The sequence below is a fragment of the Ursus americanus genome, chromosome 30 (assembly GCF_024610735.1).
Source record: "Ursus americanus isolate L20-20 chromosome 30, mUrsAme1.1.p, whole genome shotgun sequence".
NCBI classification, from domain to species: Eukaryota; Metazoa; Chordata; class Mammalia; order Carnivora; family Ursidae; genus Ursus; species Ursus americanus.
The window spans coordinates 5877971-5895506 of NC_142156.1; the positions used below are offsets into that span (position 1 = coordinate 5877971).

At 55.5% G+C, this 17536-nt stretch overlaps 1 protein-coding gene across 5 annotated transcripts; it reads right to left on the reverse strand.

The window, feature by feature from the left end:
* Positions 1-2623: 2623 nt before the first annotated feature.
* On the reverse strand, positions 2624-17449 carry GAL3ST1 (galactose-3-O-sulfotransferase 1). 5 transcript variants are annotated; one of them, XM_045791359.2, is made up of 4 exons: positions 17285-17411; positions 10832-10963; positions 4871-5010; positions 2624-4065 (listed from the first exon to the last, which is right to left on the reverse strand). In XM_045791359.2, exons 3-4 carry the CDS (start codon positions 4999-5001, stop codon positions 2922-2924), a joined length of 1275 nt encoding a protein of 424 aa, XP_045647315.1. In that variant the 5' UTR covers positions 5002-5010; positions 10832-10963; positions 17285-17411; the 3' UTR covers positions 2624-2921. The 5 variants fall into 5 exon arrangements, with proteins under 5 accessions (XP_045647315.1, XP_087713341.1, XP_045647314.1 ...); XM_087857215.1 differs by lacking the exon at positions 10832-10963 and having other exon boundaries at positions 2624-4062; positions 17285-17449; XM_045791358.2 differs by lacking the exon at positions 10832-10963 and having other exon boundaries at positions 17285-17449.
* Between the last annotated feature and the right edge of the window lie 87 nt (positions 17450-17536).

Genomic DNA, 17536 nt, shown 5'->3' on the forward strand with positions numbered 1-17536 from the left:
AAAGTGCCACAAACTGGATGGCTTTAAAACAACAGGAATTTATTCTTTCACAGTTCTGCAGGCTGGAAATCTGAAATCAAGGTGTCAGCAGGGCCATGTTCCCTGTGAGACTCTGGGTAGAATCCTTCATTGCCTCTTCTTAGCTTCTGGAGGTCACTGTCGGCCCTCGGCTGTAACTGCATCACGCCAATCCCTGTCTTCACATGGCATTGTCCCTGTGTGCAGATACACAGGACATTGCCACTTCTTATAAGGACACCAGCCGTATTGGATTAGGACCCACCCTAATGACTTCATCTTAACTTGATTACATGTACAAAGACCTTAATTCCCAAATAAGATCAGTCACAGGGAACTGGGGGTTAGGACTTCAACATATCTCTTTAGGGGTTACAATTCATCCCACAACAGAGAAGAACGGGTAGCTCCACTGAATTTCTCCCAGGGGACAGCCATGACCCTCGCCCTGGCTTTCACCTGTAGGCCCAGGCCTAACCTTGGGTGCCCCCAGCCCCTCCTGGCTGGGAATGTCCTGACTGGCTAGGATCAAATTTGGCACCATGGCGCCCTCTGCTGCCCAGGTGTGGCAAGAGCAGCCTGGCTCCTGCGGGCTACGAGCAGCTCAGCCCCTTGAAGACTTCATAACATTTTCAACCATGGAAAAGACCTCCGTCCGGAGGCTGAGGCGGCCAACTGGAGTGGCACCGACGGTCTGGAGGCTGCAAGCACCAGCCCTTGGTGTCTGACAGACCTGGGTTTGCATCCTGCCTCTATGGCTGCCTGGCTGGGTGACCCTGGGCTCACTGCTTAGCTTCTCTGCGTTTTGGTCGCCTCCTCAGGAGAGCAAAGGGAATTGTCCATGTTACTATAGGGCACAGAGCTGAGCACAAAGTGCTCGCTCAGTACCAGGCAACCACTCACTGTTAAAATATTAATTACGTTAATAAATGAGTTAATGACTCTAATGTTCTTAAAACAAACCAGGCAGATAGTAAATGCTAATGGAGCAATTTATATTCTTGGCATCTACTATTTGCCAGATTTATTCCCCTAAGGGCTTAGAAGGGCCAATATTAATAATAAATAATTTGATGACATATAATATTGTTATTGGCATGTATAGGCCCTTAAGTGTCCAAGGAAATAAAATTAGGGGGTTCCACAAACCCAAGATATTATCATATTGCACTAAGTCATATCTCTCTTTGATTAATAAAAATGTGTGCCCGGGGGAAGATTATCTCGTGAATTTGGAGTCAATAATTTTCTTTCTTTCTTTCTTTCTTTCTTTCTTTCTTTCTTTCTTTCTTTCTTTCTCTTAGCTCTTTCCATATGAATTTAAGGCTTCCAAAGTGTGCTTATTTCTTGCTGCAAAGAACTTTAGGGAGATGTGCACGTTCCTGGGATTTGGGAACTTTCAGTGCAAAAACTGGGACAGTCCCAGGATACTGAGACAGTTGGTCACATCTTCTTCCCACCCTGCTTGCACCAGAAACTCACTCCCAGGAGAAAGACCGATTCAAATCCAGGGAGGGGTCCAGAGTTGACTGATCCGGCTTGAAATCAGGTTCTGGCAGTAATTAGATGTGTGACCTTCCATACATCACTTAACCTCTCTGAGCTTTGGTCTCTAAAGCAGGGATGTTGGCGATATTCAGATAAGGTGTACAGGTACTCGGCTGGGAGCCTGGTACAGACGGTTCTCCAATAAACTCATTTGCCTGTGGTTTCTGCCTTTCGTGTCTGGCTGCTGGCTCCTAGTTAGAGACCCAGGAGTCCTGGGCCCCAGAAACGGCCCTTGTCCTCCTGGGGAGGCTGAGGGAGGTAGGTGGTTAGAGCTGATGCATCCTCACACTGCGGCAAGGGGTTTGGGGTCCCAGGGAGAAGGTTTAGTTTGCGGTCTGATGTGTACCTCAGTTAAGTCCCTTCTGCTCTCTCAGAATGTCAAGTCCCACATCTGTAATAAGGGATGGTAATCAGGCCTACCTCGAAGGGTGACTGTGAGGATTGATGAGATTATACAAGGAACCCTCAGCCTGAGCCCGGGGCCTGCTGCTCAAGGCTACACCAAGTACTCCCCACCTCCGCGTCCCCCCCCCCCCCCACACACACACAGACTCTGTCTTAATCTGGCCACACACTGCATCCTCCCCGGCCCCTGTTCCAGTCCTACTGCTTACTTGCTGTGTGATCTTGGCCAGATGACTTTCCCTCTCTGAGCTCCCTTCCTCATCACTGGCATGAGGAAATGACAGTTCCCACATTGCTGAGTTTTGATGAAGCTGAACTGAGATAACCCGCTCAGCCTAATGCCGGACACATAACCAGTGCTGGGCTGGAGTCGGTGACCGGTAGAGCCCCAGGATGATCACACACACACACACACACACACACGCACGCACACACGCACCCACACACATGATCTTCCAGGTCTTGGTAGCTCCTGCGAGTCCTTCAACCACACAGGGCTTCAGCACGAAACAGGTGCACACCAAACCCTGCCACACACTGGGCTCTGTCCCACAGACATACTCAGGCACCCGCCCCGCTCTCCTGCGGGTCCCCCCATCCTCATCAGGCACCTCCCACCCAGGGCCCCACCAGTCAGCACCACTGAGGCTGATTAACAAAAAACACAACATCAAACGCCTTTACTTCTGAACTCTCCCCTTTAAGGGGAGGCAGGAAATAGAACATTCTTTTTTGGAGGGAAGAGGATTTAAATCTTTTTAAAAAAGCTAGAATTAGTCAAATACTGATCTGAGGCCCTGTGTGCCGTGGGCCCAGTCCCCGCAGCAGCCCCACCTCACCCCCAGAGCTGGGGTGGCACCAGGAGGGCACAGGGGAGGCCGGTGGGCCCCCTCCGCCCAGCGCCCCCTCAGCGATCCGGGGGGCAGAGGGGGCCGCCGGTGGGCGGGGCGTCACCACCTCAGAAAGTCCCGGATGAGCTTCCAGAGCTTAGTGACCCACAGGTTGACGCCAAGGTCCATCAGGTACTGGATCTCAGGCGTGAGCATGCGACGGCAGAGCTGCGCGTGCCGCTGCCCGATGCTCTTCTTGAGGTTGTAGCCGAGGATGGACTTGGCGCCCAGCGGCTGCCAGGGCTGCATGGCCGAGTCCTGGATGGCGGCGGCGTCCACGGCGCGGCCCCCGTCGATGCAGATGCGCCGCATGCGCTCGTTGGCGCGCCGCAGCGCGGCCACCTCGCGGGCCATGCGCTCCCGCCCGAACGCCTCCACCTTGCGCCAGAAGCTGGCGTTGAAGTGGCGGTAGAGGCGGGCGTCCAGCACGTTCCAGGCCGTGGCGCGCCGGTACAGCTCCCCGGAGAGGCGGGGCACGGCCGAGGCGCGGCGGGCGTTGAGCTTGAAGTAGAGCACGTCCTCCAGCTCCCAGCACAGCAGGTCCTTGAGCAGCACCAGGGACTCGTCGAAGTACTCCTGCAGGAGCACCAGGTGGAAGCGGCGCTCCACCTCCAGGATGTGCTCCTGCACCTGCGGGTCGCCGGGGTCCAGGCCGCTGTCGTAGCCCAGGTCGAAGAAGAGCAGGTTGCGGAGGTAGTGGGCGTTGTAGCCGTTGGGGTCATAGTAGCGGTCTGGGTCCTGCAGGAACTCGGCCAGCTTGTCGCGGCCCGAGAGCTTCCACGTGAAGGGCACCACCGAGCCGAAGTAGTGGAAGGAGGACTCGAAGAGGCGGGCGGGGTCGCGGAGCACGGTGATGAACGTGGCGTTGGGCGGCACCAGCCCGCGCACCTCGTCGTAGTGGAAGCGCATGTGGTTACAGATGATGTTGAAGCACGCGCCGGGCCGGTAGTCCTGCACCAGGCTGCGCGCGAAGAAGGCCGGGTAGTCGAAGTCGTTGCGGCCGTTGGGGAAGGCGAACTTGAGCCCGTGCTTCTGGCCAAAGCGAAACAGGATGTTGAGCAGCGTGCTGCTGGCCGTCTTGTGCGTCTTCATGAACACGATGTCGCGCCGAGGCTGGCACCCTCCCGCAGAGCGGTTGGCCGGGGCCGGCGCCTCGGACTCACCCGGCGCCGGGGAGCAGGGCGCTGTGCCCTCTGGGGTCCTGCTGTGGGTGGAATGGTGGGGGGAGACTCAGGGGCTGCTGGGGGCCCTCGGGTTGCAGAACCCCCAGCGCCCTGGTGTCTAAAGATCAGGGCTGTTGGGGATGGTGGGTAGCAGGTGAGCCAGGACAGGGGACCAGACCAAGCGATGATGCTCGGCCGGGTGGTTTGGTCTGTTTGGCCTCACATGCCTGCTCTGTGAGATGGGGAATATATCAGGCCCATCTGTGGTGCTGGTATGAGGTCGAAGTGAGACAAGCCTGCTGGTTCTTGTCTCTTTCGTGGTCACCACGTCCTACATTTATCATGAATTAGCATTAGATTGGACCACATGAAATTTGGTAGGTCGGTTTTTGACAAAAATAGTCAATTATCAGTAATTTCTTCTGGTTCACCTTCATACCACCAACTGAGAGGCCAGGCCTCTCAAACCATGCCAGGCCTAGGCTGAGCAGCCCCAGGAGGGGGTGGGCTAGCCTCAAGGTGAGGAGGCAAGCTTGGAGGCAGACAGACCCCAGTCTGAATCCGGGCCCTGTGCCAGTGGGACAAGTCACCCCCACCTCCCAGCCCCACTGGGGCCTCCAATGATGATAACCCCAGCCCTGTACACGGACAGCATGATTTGATCCTCATGCCCCATCAGGCAGGCTCTGTTATTAGGCCCGCTTCACGGAGGAGGACACTGAGGCCCAGGGTTACACAACTCTGCCCTCAGCAGCACCATTTCTGCCCAGCACAGCATGATGCAGGGCACAGGGTGCCCCCTCCCCTCCGGCCCCCACCCCTTGGCCCCCCAGGAGGGCCACTCACGTGGAGGCCAGGCCAGCGTGCAGCGGGGGGGCAGCGTAGGAATACAGCAGCAGCAGGAAGCTGGTGAAGAGTGCCCCCAGCACCAGCCCCTTGGCCATGGACACCCAGCGCTTCTTCTGCGGCAGCGGCATCTCAGACACCTGCGGGGTCACAGAGCAGGGCAAGCGTTAGCAGGCCAGCCCCAGGGAGCTTCCACTGCTGCCCCAGGCCTGGCTGGGTCGAGGGCAGCCTTCGACATCGGGACTGCCCTTTGCCAGCTCTATGGCCCCCCAGCAAGGTCCACAGAGGGACAGAGAGACAAACACATGGAGAGACATGCGACAGGGGTGCAGACAGAGATGGTGGGCAAAGCCAGTGCAGAGAGAGACTGGGGGATGGGGAAGGAAGAAGGTTCTGCTGCCTGGTTCAGTTTTAATTTTTAAGCTGAGGGGTAGGGTGGGTACCTGGGTGTCATCAGTTCATACATTTTGGGGCTTCATAATGAGATCATTTTCTAAGATGGAAAAGAAGACCCTCTCCCAGTGCCCTGTCCCCCCTGCCCCAGGCCTAGGGCCAGGGCTATTCACAAGGAGGGGTCAGGGGCCTCCCAGGGCCTGAATCGCCCACCTTTCAAAAGACCCAACCAGTGCCACCTGTTCCCTGTGCCACCCTTCCCAGCTGCCCAGTGAAGGGCTGAGGCTCCTCATCTCTTTTCACTGGGACTGGGCCCCTGGGCCTGTAGGGCAGGCAGATGGAGAAACTGAGGCTCAGGCCTCTGCCCACACACCTACCTCCTCTCTGATTGCCAGCACGCAGGGTGGCCCAGGTAAATCTGAATTCTAGATAAACAATAAAATTTGTGTAATTTTATCTATTTTTAAAGATTTTATTTATTTTAGAGAGCGCGCACATGCACAAGGGTGGAGAAAGGCAAAGAGAGGGAGAGAGGATCTGAAGCAGACTCCGTGCTGAGCGCAGAGCCCTACATGGGGCTCGATCCCACAACCGCAAGATCATGACCTGAGCCGAAACCAAGAGTTGGGCGCTTAACCAACGGAGCCACCCAGGCGCCCCAAAAGTTGTTTAATTTTAATATTGCACAGGACATACTAAAAATCATTCAATGTTTATCTAAAAATTACACTTAACTGGGTGTCCTTTTGTTTGTTTTGGGTTTGGGGAGAAGTTTTTGGTCTAGTCTTTTAGTCTAACTGTGGCCACCCTAACAGCAGGGGACTGAGACATGGACTGTAAGGGGGGTAGTTCATGCTGAGGGATGGGAGTCCAGGACAGAGCCGGGGCTCAGGGCGCCTTCCTCCCTCCCCATAGCTGTAAGACCAGGGCTCAAAACTTTCCACTCCACTTCTGACACATGCAGCATGGGGGCCTTGGGCCTCTCAGGCCACAAGAAGTCATGCGTGCTGCCCCATGACCATACGCAGGGCACGTCCCCACCATCCCTGGGGGCAGAGGCTACGTAGCCTACCTGGAGGAGGACCCCACATACTTCCCTCTGGGAAAGTTACCCAAGGCACCCATAAACTCTTCTCGGGGAAGGGGCACTCCAGGCCCCACCCCACCAGGCAGCACCAGTCCCTGAGTCTTCCACTCATCCTCTAGAAATTTCTCATCACAGGAAGCAACGTGCAGAGGAAGAAACTATGTAAGAGGGAATTTGGCCTCCCTCACAACAATAATGCATCTCCGTTCACTCCTAGGTGGGCAAGGTGGGCAAGTCAGGGGTAAATAAGAACGGGGGAGAATGTTTCCAGAGGGCAGTTTGTTCCATCAAACGATTCTACAGAAACACTTGGGCAAAGTCCCACATGGCATGGTGTTCATGGCAGCTTGGTCAGAAATTTAAAAAATTAGAAACGACCTCAACATCCATCAGTGGGTAACTATTACACAAACCAAGGCCTGTTCCCAGATGGAGTCCTTTGTACCCAATAACAAAACAAGACAGAGCTAAGTGGACTGGCTCAAAAACACATCATGATCTAATAATGTGAAAAAAGAAAGTTCCAGAACACTATGCCCTCAAACCCGTATATGTATACATGTAGGCCCAGAAACAACTGGAGGGCGGTATTCTAAATTTTAACAGTAGTATCCTCTGCATAGCGAGGAGAAGGGGTATATACGGGAATATTTTTCTATATTATGCATTTCTATAACAATTGCTTTTTAAAAGGGAGCATGTATTACTTTTTTAATTTAAAAGAAGGGCAATAAAAGGTATTATATTTAAATAATAGGTGATAAAGAATGCAAGGTGGGGTAAGGTGGCTAGTCAGTCTGGGTGGCTAGTCAGGGAGGGGGAGGTGCTGACCCCAGGCTCTGGAGGCCCCAAGCCTGTGTTTCTTTTTTTTTTTTTTTTTTTTTTTAAGATTTTTATTTATTTATTAGACAGAGATAGAGACAGCCAGCGAGAGAGGGAACACAAGCAGGGGGAGTGGGAGAGGAAGAAGCAGGCTCATAGCGGAGGAGCCTGACGTGGGGCTCGATCTCATAACGCCGGGATCACGCCCTGAGCCGAAGGCAGACGCTCAACCGCTGTGCCACCCAGGCGCCCCACCAAGCCTGTGTTTCAATCACAGGAACCCCCATGGAGCCTCACTTTCTCATCTGTAAAATTGGGAAGCTGACAGCCCCCCCTCACTGGCTCTTGCAGAGATGGAGGGGGCAAAGAAAGCAATTGGAACATAGTTATTTCTCAAAGAGTGTTGGCTGTTTCCCTCCTGAGCCCCTGGCGACCTGCTCCAGGTCTCAGTCTTTGTTCCCCTCAGGGTGGGCACCGCTGAGCAGGGACTGGCTGCTGCCCACTCCCAGCACAGACCAGCTCCATGCATCAAGTGCCCCAGCTGGGCTTCTGCCACCCCTCACCCCGGGGGGAGCCAGTGGAAAGCAGGGCAGAGCCCTGGGCCAGGCCAGAGCCTCAGACTCGGGCCCAATCCCTGAGTGGGGCCTAGACCGCAGGTTCTCCGACTTTAAAACAGGGAAGGGTAAAATTCCTGCCCTGCCCCAATCCCCAGGGCCCACTCCTGCCCCAGCAGCCCCACTCACCAGGGCACTTTCCGGAAATCTGGGAGGCTGAGGGCAGAGGCTCTGGGATGGAGGCCCAGCAGCAGGGGGCAGACCAGCTTCCCAGAACCACCAATCAGGCTCCACCCAGCCCGGCCCAGGACAGCGCCCCCAACCTCCCCATCTCGGCTTCACTCATTTGTTTGTCCACTCTGCCACTTGGGCTTCCTGAAACTATGCCTGCCCTCAGGTTTCACTTTCGAGCCCCTGCTAGGAGCCAGGCCCTGGGCGGGGGCTTCTCCAGAGCATCTCCCTGTTTCTGCTCAGCTCTCCCAGCAGGCTGACCCCACTGTCACCCCCATTTTGCAGATGCGGAAACCAAGGTTCCAGGAAGTGATGTGACTTGCCCAGGGTCACTCGGCAAGGCAGGGGGCAGGGCTGGGATTCAAGCCCAAGTCTGTCGGCCTTCAGTATGCACCTTCCAGCTCTGTCCGTGGCAGCCCCTGCCTGGCATGTCCCAGGCCCGCAGGAAGGATGTGTGCAGCCAGAAGAGCCACCACAGGAGGCCGACGTGTGGCTAATGGGGCTCTGTCCCAGCAGCACAGCAGGGTCTGGCCTCTGTGGGCTGGGCCAGGGCAGCCGGGAGGAAAAGTGGAGAACCATCGGGGGCCCTGGTGGCTGGTCCCTACTGTGTCAGCAGCCCGAGGCATTTGAGGCTGGTGGCTCCCTCGCTCCCTGGCCTCTGTGAAATTGGGCACGCTGCTTAGCCTCTCCGTCTTAGCCTCCTCACGTGTACGATGGACACACAGCACCAAGATCGGCCCACATAGGGCCCTTGGTAACCATAGGCAGAGTCCCTGGGTAGACCAAGGTCCAGACAGGGGCTGGCTGGCAGCCAGGAGCCTGGCTGAGAGGAACAGTCATGAGACTGCGATCGGAATGAGAGAATGCATGTACACAAGCAGAGATCGATACATATTAATTATTATTATCATCACTATTGACCAGGGCCCAGGTTCCCAGGCCCAGCCTTATGGGAGGAGAGATCCCCTCTGTGCTCAGCGGCAGGCAAGCCCAAAGATAACTCATCCCTGCGCTGTCGGAGCCTGGCACCAGGTAAATGTTTGATGAATGACCCCCAGGACCCTCAGGGCAGAATGTAGCCGGGATTAACACAAGAGTGTGAGAGCCACATGTGTGAGTCATACATATTGGGGCCAGGGGCCTGGGTTTGAGACCTAGTTCTGCTGCTTCCTTTCTGTGTGCCCTAGGCAAGGCTGTGTCCCTCTCTGGGTCTCAGATTCTCCTCTAAAATGATGATGCCAACTCCCCCTCCATCACAGGGCACTATGCAGATCTTCCCTGTCCCACAAGGAAAGTGACCAGCACAGGGCTCGCATAGAGCAGACACTCCCTGGGCATGGGTGGCCATCATTACTACTATCATCATTATGATTGCCCTCCCAAACTCCCAGTTATCGCCCCTTCAAGGTGTATGCCCATGGCCCATGATGGAGGCTTGCAGTCAGCCGACAGCCCCAGGTCCAAGGCCATGCGGTACCAGGGACAGTAACAGTGTGGCCCGAGCTTCATAGCCTCCAATCAGGAAGACAGCACAGCAGGGAGGCTAAGGCTCAGAGAGGGCAGGGCCACCCTCAAGGTCACACAGCACAGCCACAGCAGACAGAACCAGAACCTCGGTCTCTCTTTCTCTGCCTATGGTGGTGACAGTCCCAGGCACTCAGGGCTGATGGTTCCCTCTCCCCAGCCCACCCCTTCTATTCCTATCCTTGCTTACCCTAGCCACATCACCCTCCATCTATGCTGACAGCTGGCTCCTGGCCAGGCCCAGCAATCCTCCTGTTCGTTTGGACCAGCACCCTCTAGAGAACGAAGGAGAAACAGGACTCATCCCCACGGCATGCACAGAGGGAAACCGAGCCCAGGATGGTAAACCTTCTGTCCTACAGCAGCACTACCAGGCAGGCCTTGGTCCCAGGTGTCCTGCTCCGCCAGGGACCCCTGTGCAGGGGTGGAGAAAGACACACTCACCTTGGGCCGTGGTTGGCTGCCCCTTTCCTCTCCCTGTCTGAGCCACATCTGACTCCCAGGCTGCCTCGGCGGTCACTGGGAAACAGGAACGCTCCAATGACACCCAGCAGTATTCTGGCTGGCTCCCTCACGCTCCAGCGGGTGTGAATATTCATGAGTTCCCTCCGCGGGGATAGCAGGTGGCATGTGTCTGTACCCTGCAGGTGCTGCCCGGGCCCTCTGCCAGGGGCACCTTGCAGGTGGTCCCTGACTATCTCTAGACCTCAACAGCCAGGCAGCTCCTTCACCCAAGGGCTCAGCAAGGTCTTGGGTGTCCTTGGACCAAGGACACAAGCAGCCGCAGAGCTCTGCAGAGAGTCGGGGAGGCTAATTGCTCCTCGAACTGCCTCTCATTTAAGTCCCACGGCTGCCCTATGCATTAAGCACCGTGATTAGCCCACTCTCCAGGTGAAGAAACCAAGGCTCGGAGAGGTGAACTCACCTGCCCAAGGTCACACAGTTAACAGGGGACAGTCAGAGCCAGACAGAAATCCAAATGCAGACTTGCCAAATTTCAGGACTTAGAGATGCCAAGACGCAACCAGAGACCAAGGTTTGTCTAAAATCTGTGGAGCCCCGGGAGCAAGCAACTCACCTGGAAGTCGTCCTGGGGGCAGAGAACCTGACCAGCTCTGGGAGGATCAGTCTGATGAGATTTCACCTCTGAGCTCCAAATCCTTCATCAAAGAGGCTATACGGATTGTGCCTCTCCTGCCTGCACCCTGTGTGAGGGATCAGTCCATGGGACACCGCGGGCCGGCCTGGAGGGACTCGGGCCCGCTGCAGGGGCCAAGCCTTCCCAGGGTCTTGGCAAGAAGAGGCAGTTCTAGGGGCCCTGTCCTAAACCCCAAGGGCCCTCAGGCTCACCTGAGGCGCCGAAATCTCTTACACCCCACTCTTTGCTGGGTTCAGGTCTGTCTTCGGGTCTGGGTTCGGCCTTGCCATGAACAGAGGATGCCCAGAAAAGCACCTCACATCCTTCCGTCAGGCACAGGGGCTCTAGGGACCAAGGTTAATAGTAATCATTACTGTGAGAGGCATTTATCTCACACGGAGCACTTTCATAGGTGGACCAGCTGCCGGGTCCTCCCAGGAAGCAGCAGGCCTCTGACACTGCTCAACACTTTGCCCTCCCCCACCCCCCGCAGCCCCACCCAGCCTGGGAGCAGCCGTCAAGGCTCCACGAAATACCAGAGCTTAACCAGCCACAGGGAGGACCAGAGTCCATATCTCTCTGTGGGCTGGATTGGCACGGAGTAGAGTTGTCTCATCTGTTCTGGACTGAGCTAGTTTGAAAACAGATAAATAAATATATGGGGGCAGGAGGTGAGGCAGGGCAGAGCTGGTATCAAACAGCAGAGAGGTGGTTTATGAGTATGGCCTCTTGACCAAACAGAGTCTGGTCCTGTGCTCAAGACTTCCCATGCATCACACAACTTCATAACCCTTGCCCTGTTACCGCCCCTACTTTATAGAGGAGGGAGCTAAAGCTCGAGGACGCCATGTGACAAGCCCCAAGTCACAAGAGGTTAAGGGTCTTGGGCAGGAGGGAGTGGAGGTCAGGCTCTTGAACAAAAGGTGAGGTTGCCGTGGGGTGGGAAGGCAGGTAAAGAAGAGCCATGTGAAGCAGAGCTTTCTAGAGTAGGAAGCACTGATAGCAGAACCCACATTTCCAGCCCTGCCAGGGGGTTCTCTTCTCAGGGTATCGATAGTGACAGCATCTCTGGCTGGGTCTCCCCCAACCCCAGCCAAAAAAAAAAAAAAAAAAAGTTTTTAATGATAAAAGCAGTACATGATTACCGTAAAAAAAAAAAAATTCAGACAATTATGGAAAAATGTAAAGAAGACAATGAAAAGAGCTCCATCCCCAGAGGTCACCGCCCTTAAAACTTTAGCACAAGCCTCCCCACATTTTTTCTGTCTATAAACCCATACAGATGCTAGAAGGGGTCTCTCTGGGGGAGCGCATTTTGTTTTTAACTTAATCTATTGACTCTCCCATGTCAATAGATTGTGGACATCTTTTTGTGACCACGAGTTTTAAATTGATCTGTTCCACAGTTATTTAGGGAGCACCTGCACTGTGCCTGGCGCTGGTTCATGATTCCCGTGCCAGAGTTCTGGGCTCACAGTCATGGGGGTGAGAAGACAGGCAGCCGCAGGTGCTGTGACAGAGGACACGTTGGAGGGGCTCGCTGGAACGCAAACACCTGATCCAGCCTGGGGGGCAGGTAGAGCATGCTCAGGGAGGCTTCCTGGGGTTAGGGGCCCCAGGTAGCAGAAGCTGCTATGTCTTTTCTGTTTTCCAAAGGCAGTTAGCCCCCTTTTCTCCCCGAGTACATGGCTAAACTACATTTCCCATCCTCCTTGGTGGTTCAGTGTCCTCGTGCAACCGAATTCTGGCCAATGGAATGTGAGCAGAATAATAGCTGTTGAGGTTAGGTGGGCGGACCTTCTCTGTGTTCTCCTTTCCCGTAAATTGGATGGATGAATGGGGCCATTTCTAAAGATCTGGAGATGGGCGGGGCCATGAGATGGGAGGAGGCTGGTATTCGCATCAACACGCACGAAACACCCGATTAGATCTCATGAAAATAACAACTCGTAACTGCCACTGTGTTAGCCTTTCGGAAGTTGGGGCTTGTCTGTTACAGCACCTAGCATTAACTAATGCACTTGTTACCCTGGAATGAGCCAGGCAGAGAGAAAAGCGTGTGCAGAGACCCAAGGCCACTGAGAAACTAACAAATGTTCAGCTTGGCTGGAGTGTCCAGTATGTGCATATGTTAGAGGATGGATGTGCAGGGGAGACTAGAGGCACAGCCAGAAAGGGGGCAGGGGCAGGGGCAGGCAGGAGACACAGGGTCTCAGGGAAGCATGCTAAGGACTCTGGCCTGGATCCTGTGGGCAATGGGGAACCCTGGAAATTCTTCAGCAGAGAAGTGAGGAGATGGGATTCCCATCAGGCTGCTGGATGGAAAATGAACAGTAGGGCTGGGGAAGGACTGGGAGAAGCCAGCAGTGGTTGTTATAGCTGTCTAGGTGTGAAATGACCTGGACCAACACAGCTGGGAATGAACTGGAACCATCGGTAGGCCATGGCATAGACAACATTTGGTGAATGATAGGGTGTGGAGGAGGGAAAGGAAGAACCCCTGTTGGGGTAACCAGGGGTGGAGCTGGCTGGGGGTGGAGCTCGCCCTTGAGTGGGGGAAGCTAAGAGAGGGGTAAGTTTCATATTGGGGTTGGGTGGGCAATGTCAGTTTCAATTTGGACAAGTTGAGTCTGAGGGATGTGTGGGATGCCAAGAGCAGTAAGACCCCTTACCTGGAGCACAAGAGGGAGACCTCAGGGGAAAGAGATTGGGAGCCATGGGCACAGAGGTGGGATCTGAGGTCAGAGAAGCAGATGGAATCGCCAGAGAAAGGGGGAGGAAGGTGAAAAGCCCTGCAGGGAGAGCAAGAGTCCCCCAAGGAGATAAAGACAAAGGGGCCTCTTAAAGCCACTGGCTGCAGAACAATGTGTGGAACACTACTCCCCACGAACCACTCCCTGACTGATGGGCATCCATGCTGTTTGCTCAGTGCGCACACATGAGAACAGGGTTCTGGAAGACAAGGTGATGGGGTGAGAGTGGCCGAGGGCTATTTCTTGTAGCTAGAAGGGAATCTCATGGGGACACTGGAGGAGACTTGAAAAGTGAAGCAACAAGACTCCCCCTACAGTGCTCGGACTGCATATTTGACAGCAACTATTATAGTTCTAAGGTGCCCATCTTCAGACCCAGCAATTCCATCTGTGGTAATTTGTTCACGGAAGATAATCTAACAGGAGATCTGAGGTGGGTGCAAATGTTTAGCAAAGGGGAAAGATAGAAACTAATGTCTAACAATAGGGGATGGTTAAAAATATTACATGACATTCACTCCATGGTTTATTATGTCCTCATGTAAATGATGTCCACAATATATAATGAAGTCAAAATATATATACATACACACATATGATTTTGCTTTACAAAGAGTCTGTATTACTGTGGGAAAAAATTAAAATGAAAAATAAAGATACTTCCACTTTTGAAAAACTGCAGTCCGGCTGGAGGAGGAGAGAGAAGCGGCTGATATGAGCCATACCCCACCCGCCTGTGCGACCACAGCCCTCTCCGAGCCTCAGGGTCCTAAAGTGGGGAGGAGGCAGCAGGGGCCTGGGGCAGAGAAGCTGGCAAGTGTGGGCAGCACAGTTAAAGGTGCAGATGGGAGAGGTTGGCCCTTCACCCAGGAGCCCTGGACAGTGCCCTGCAAGGACCCAGAAGCCTCCTCGCTCTGCCCCTCTGGAGTGGGGTGCTGGAGTAGAGATGGGGAGGATCACCCAGAGAGGGAATTCAGCGGAACCCCACTTGCTGGGGAGGATCACCCAGAGAGGGAATTCAGCGGAACCCCACTTGCTGGCTCACAGGACCACCCCTAGACTGTCAGCCCTGACGTCTTGCCCCTCCTGCCTGCCCCCGGGGCTTGGGGAATGGCTGCCAGCTGGGTACCAGGTCCAGCAGCTGACTGAGAAGAGGGCAATGTTCTTTGATGATTCAGAAGGCACTTTTTGATCTTGCAGGGTCACCTATCTCTACTGTTTCAAATGGCAACCATGCCTGGGACCCCCACAGACTTCCCAGAGTCACCTGCTAGCCAAGGGATGAGTGGCAACACACAGCGAGGTGGAGGGGGGCTAACCGGCAAAGTCAGAACTACAAGCGAGCTCTTCCTGCTACACTGCCTTGTCTGGGCGAAGCCATCACCAGGGCTGAGATGCCCCAAAGTGGCTTCAGAGGGGTAACACACAGGGTAACCAAGAAGTCAGTGGTTTCTTTACTAGCTCCCAGTTACTGAGAACGCCAGAGGTGAGCATGTGGAAGTTGGTAATATCATTCGCTGTACCTTCTAGCATGACTGAGATGTTTTTTTAAAGGAATGTCATGCACTCATTTGCATAAATATATGTAACAGTATAAAGGTTTTTAAGAGGAGCTGAGCACTTGCTATGCACAATGCCGTGATCTGCCCACCTGCCTCTCCCCTCCTGGAGAGGCTGAGACGCTCTGGCTATGAATTCTGACTCCACCAGTCCCCAGCTGGGTGATCTCGGGCAGGCGACTTCCCTGCTCTGAGCCTCAGCTTCTTAACAGTGGGAATATTTTGCCCCTCTCAGGGTTCGCTATGAGGATCAAATGGGATGAGGCATATAGAGCCCTTTGCTCATACCTCGGATTATTATCATGACCCTTCTAGACCCACTTGGCAGAAGAAACAGTGCAGACTCCTGGAACGCAACCCTCCTCATCCAGACCCCCATATTTCCCATGCTCCAGACCCAAGTTCCCTCACCCCCAGATTTCGCATTGAGGGAAACTGAGGCACGGATAGGAAAGGATCTGCCTAAGGCCCCATGGCAAGTCAGGGCACTGCTGGGATCAGGTCTGAGAGTGCCCAAGCCACCCGGAACTGGCAGGTGGGAGAGAAGGTGTCACCTGGGACCCCAGTTCTTCCCAACCATCGCTCCTCACCTGATGATTCCTCCAGCCCCCAGCCCACTGACCCCCACGGGCACCTCTGCTCACTCCTGCCCTTCCTGTCTGGAGTAGAATAGCCCTCATAAAAGGGGTTGTTCTTCCCATATTCGTCACCCAGTCCACGTGAAGCAAGAAGCCCTTCACCGGCCTGCTGCCGTGCCTGGAATTCCATCTGTCCCTCAGTCACTTAGGTTAATCATTGCCTCTCACCGGGGTGACACACTCAGTCCCCGTAGAGCCCGGAGTGGGGACTGTCAGGAAAACACTCCTTTCTTGCTGGGTGACAAGGGGGCATCCGCCCCATGCTCTCAAACAGCAGACCCATGCCCACTGGACAAGGGGATACGCAGGAAGCAGGCGGGCTCCTTTGTCCACAGGGAGCTTCCTTCAGGCAGGGCTCTGCCTGAGTGAGAAGCAGGGAATGAAGCAGCCCGAGGTGGCAGCTGGGAACAGGGCTCTGTTGTCTCTGCTCCCAGGGTAGCAGCCTGCCCACCCCCCGAGTGTCAGGCAGAGCTGGGAGCTAGGAAGGCAAGGGGGGGGAGGGGTCCTGAACTAGGGGTTTGGGGCGGCGCAGGCAGATTCAAGAGCCTAGGACCCCAGAGCAGCAGAGAGGTCTTGAGCAGGGCTGCAGTCCTGAGATGCCGGCTGGGACAAGGCTGGTACAAGACTCCTGTGATTCGTAGTCAACTCAGCCACCTTTGAACTATGCATGACCTTGGGCAAGTCACTGAATCACCCTGGGCCTCAGTTTCCCCCTAAGGATAATGGGAATGCCCTCCTTTGCAGGGCAAAGTACAGTGCAGCACTACCGGGGCTGCTCTAGCCCAGGCCTGCCCGTGGCCTTACCCTCTCTGGGCCTCAGGTCACCCCCTTGGTAAAGGAGGAGGTTGGATTCTCCCAACTGGACTGTCTTCCTGAGGATTTTCATGGCACCTGTCACCTTAGCAACCCTAGCGATCAGGTGTCAGGCCTGTGGCCCTCTCTCCCTTCTCCCTTCTCCCTCCCTCCTACTCGTGTGGCTTACTGTAGCCAGATTTGCGATCATCACCTCTCCTGCTCTAGGAAGGTGGGAAGAGGGGCCCTACTGGGAAGAGAACACAGTCTTGCTCTGTGCTGTGACCAAGTACCGGCTTGATAATGAGGGGGCAGACCAAGGAGGACCCCCTCCTGGCCATTGGTCCTGGAAACTCAACGGGCTGCATTTCCTATGGGCCCTTCCTGGATATCAGGGCTTGTCCCATTTCCACAAGCTTCTCTTTGGTGGCCTTGCCCCCTTTGTGGTATAGGACAGGGCCTTCCCCAAGCAGAGGGGGATCCATCCCTCCCCCTGGTCCCCAGTCCCTGGTCCAATTTTCCCCCCTCCCCAAACACCCCTTCTGGAGAGCGCTGAGAACAGGGGAGATCCCTGCCCTTCCTCCCCCAGGGCTCAGGCGGCTGTGTCCAAGATTAATCATTAATGGACTTCCAGTCCCAGCCCAGCGCCAGCCCCACCCACCCATGTCCAAGGTCTGGGAAAACCCTGGCAAGGGGGCTGTGAGGAAGAAACCAAGGGCAGGGCACACATCAACGTGCCCTCCAGCTGCCCCCTCTCTGTCAGCCCGCTGGGCACCGGGACCCTGGAGCAGTTGTTAGCACTCCCACGCCACTCAGGTCTGAGAGTCTGACTCCCCCTGTCCCAGTTTGGAGGTCTGGGTAGTGCCGGCTGCAACCCAGACACGGCACAAGCAGGCAGTGGGTGCTGGGCCCCCAGGACATACCTTGGCCCGGTTCTCCTCGGGCCTGGCGTGGCTGCTTCGGTCCCGGGCCGCGGCGCCCGGGCGCTCACTAGGCGGCGGGGCGTACCCGCCCGGGCCCCCGACTCCACCGGGCCTGGACCATGCTCCCGCCGCCGCCGCCGCCGCCGCCACACTCACCCCAGCCAGGTGCGGCCGCCAGCCTGGCCCGTCCCCCGGTGCTGCGGCCAATAGGCGGCCTGGCCCCGGCCCCCTCCCGGCCCCTCCGCGCCCAGC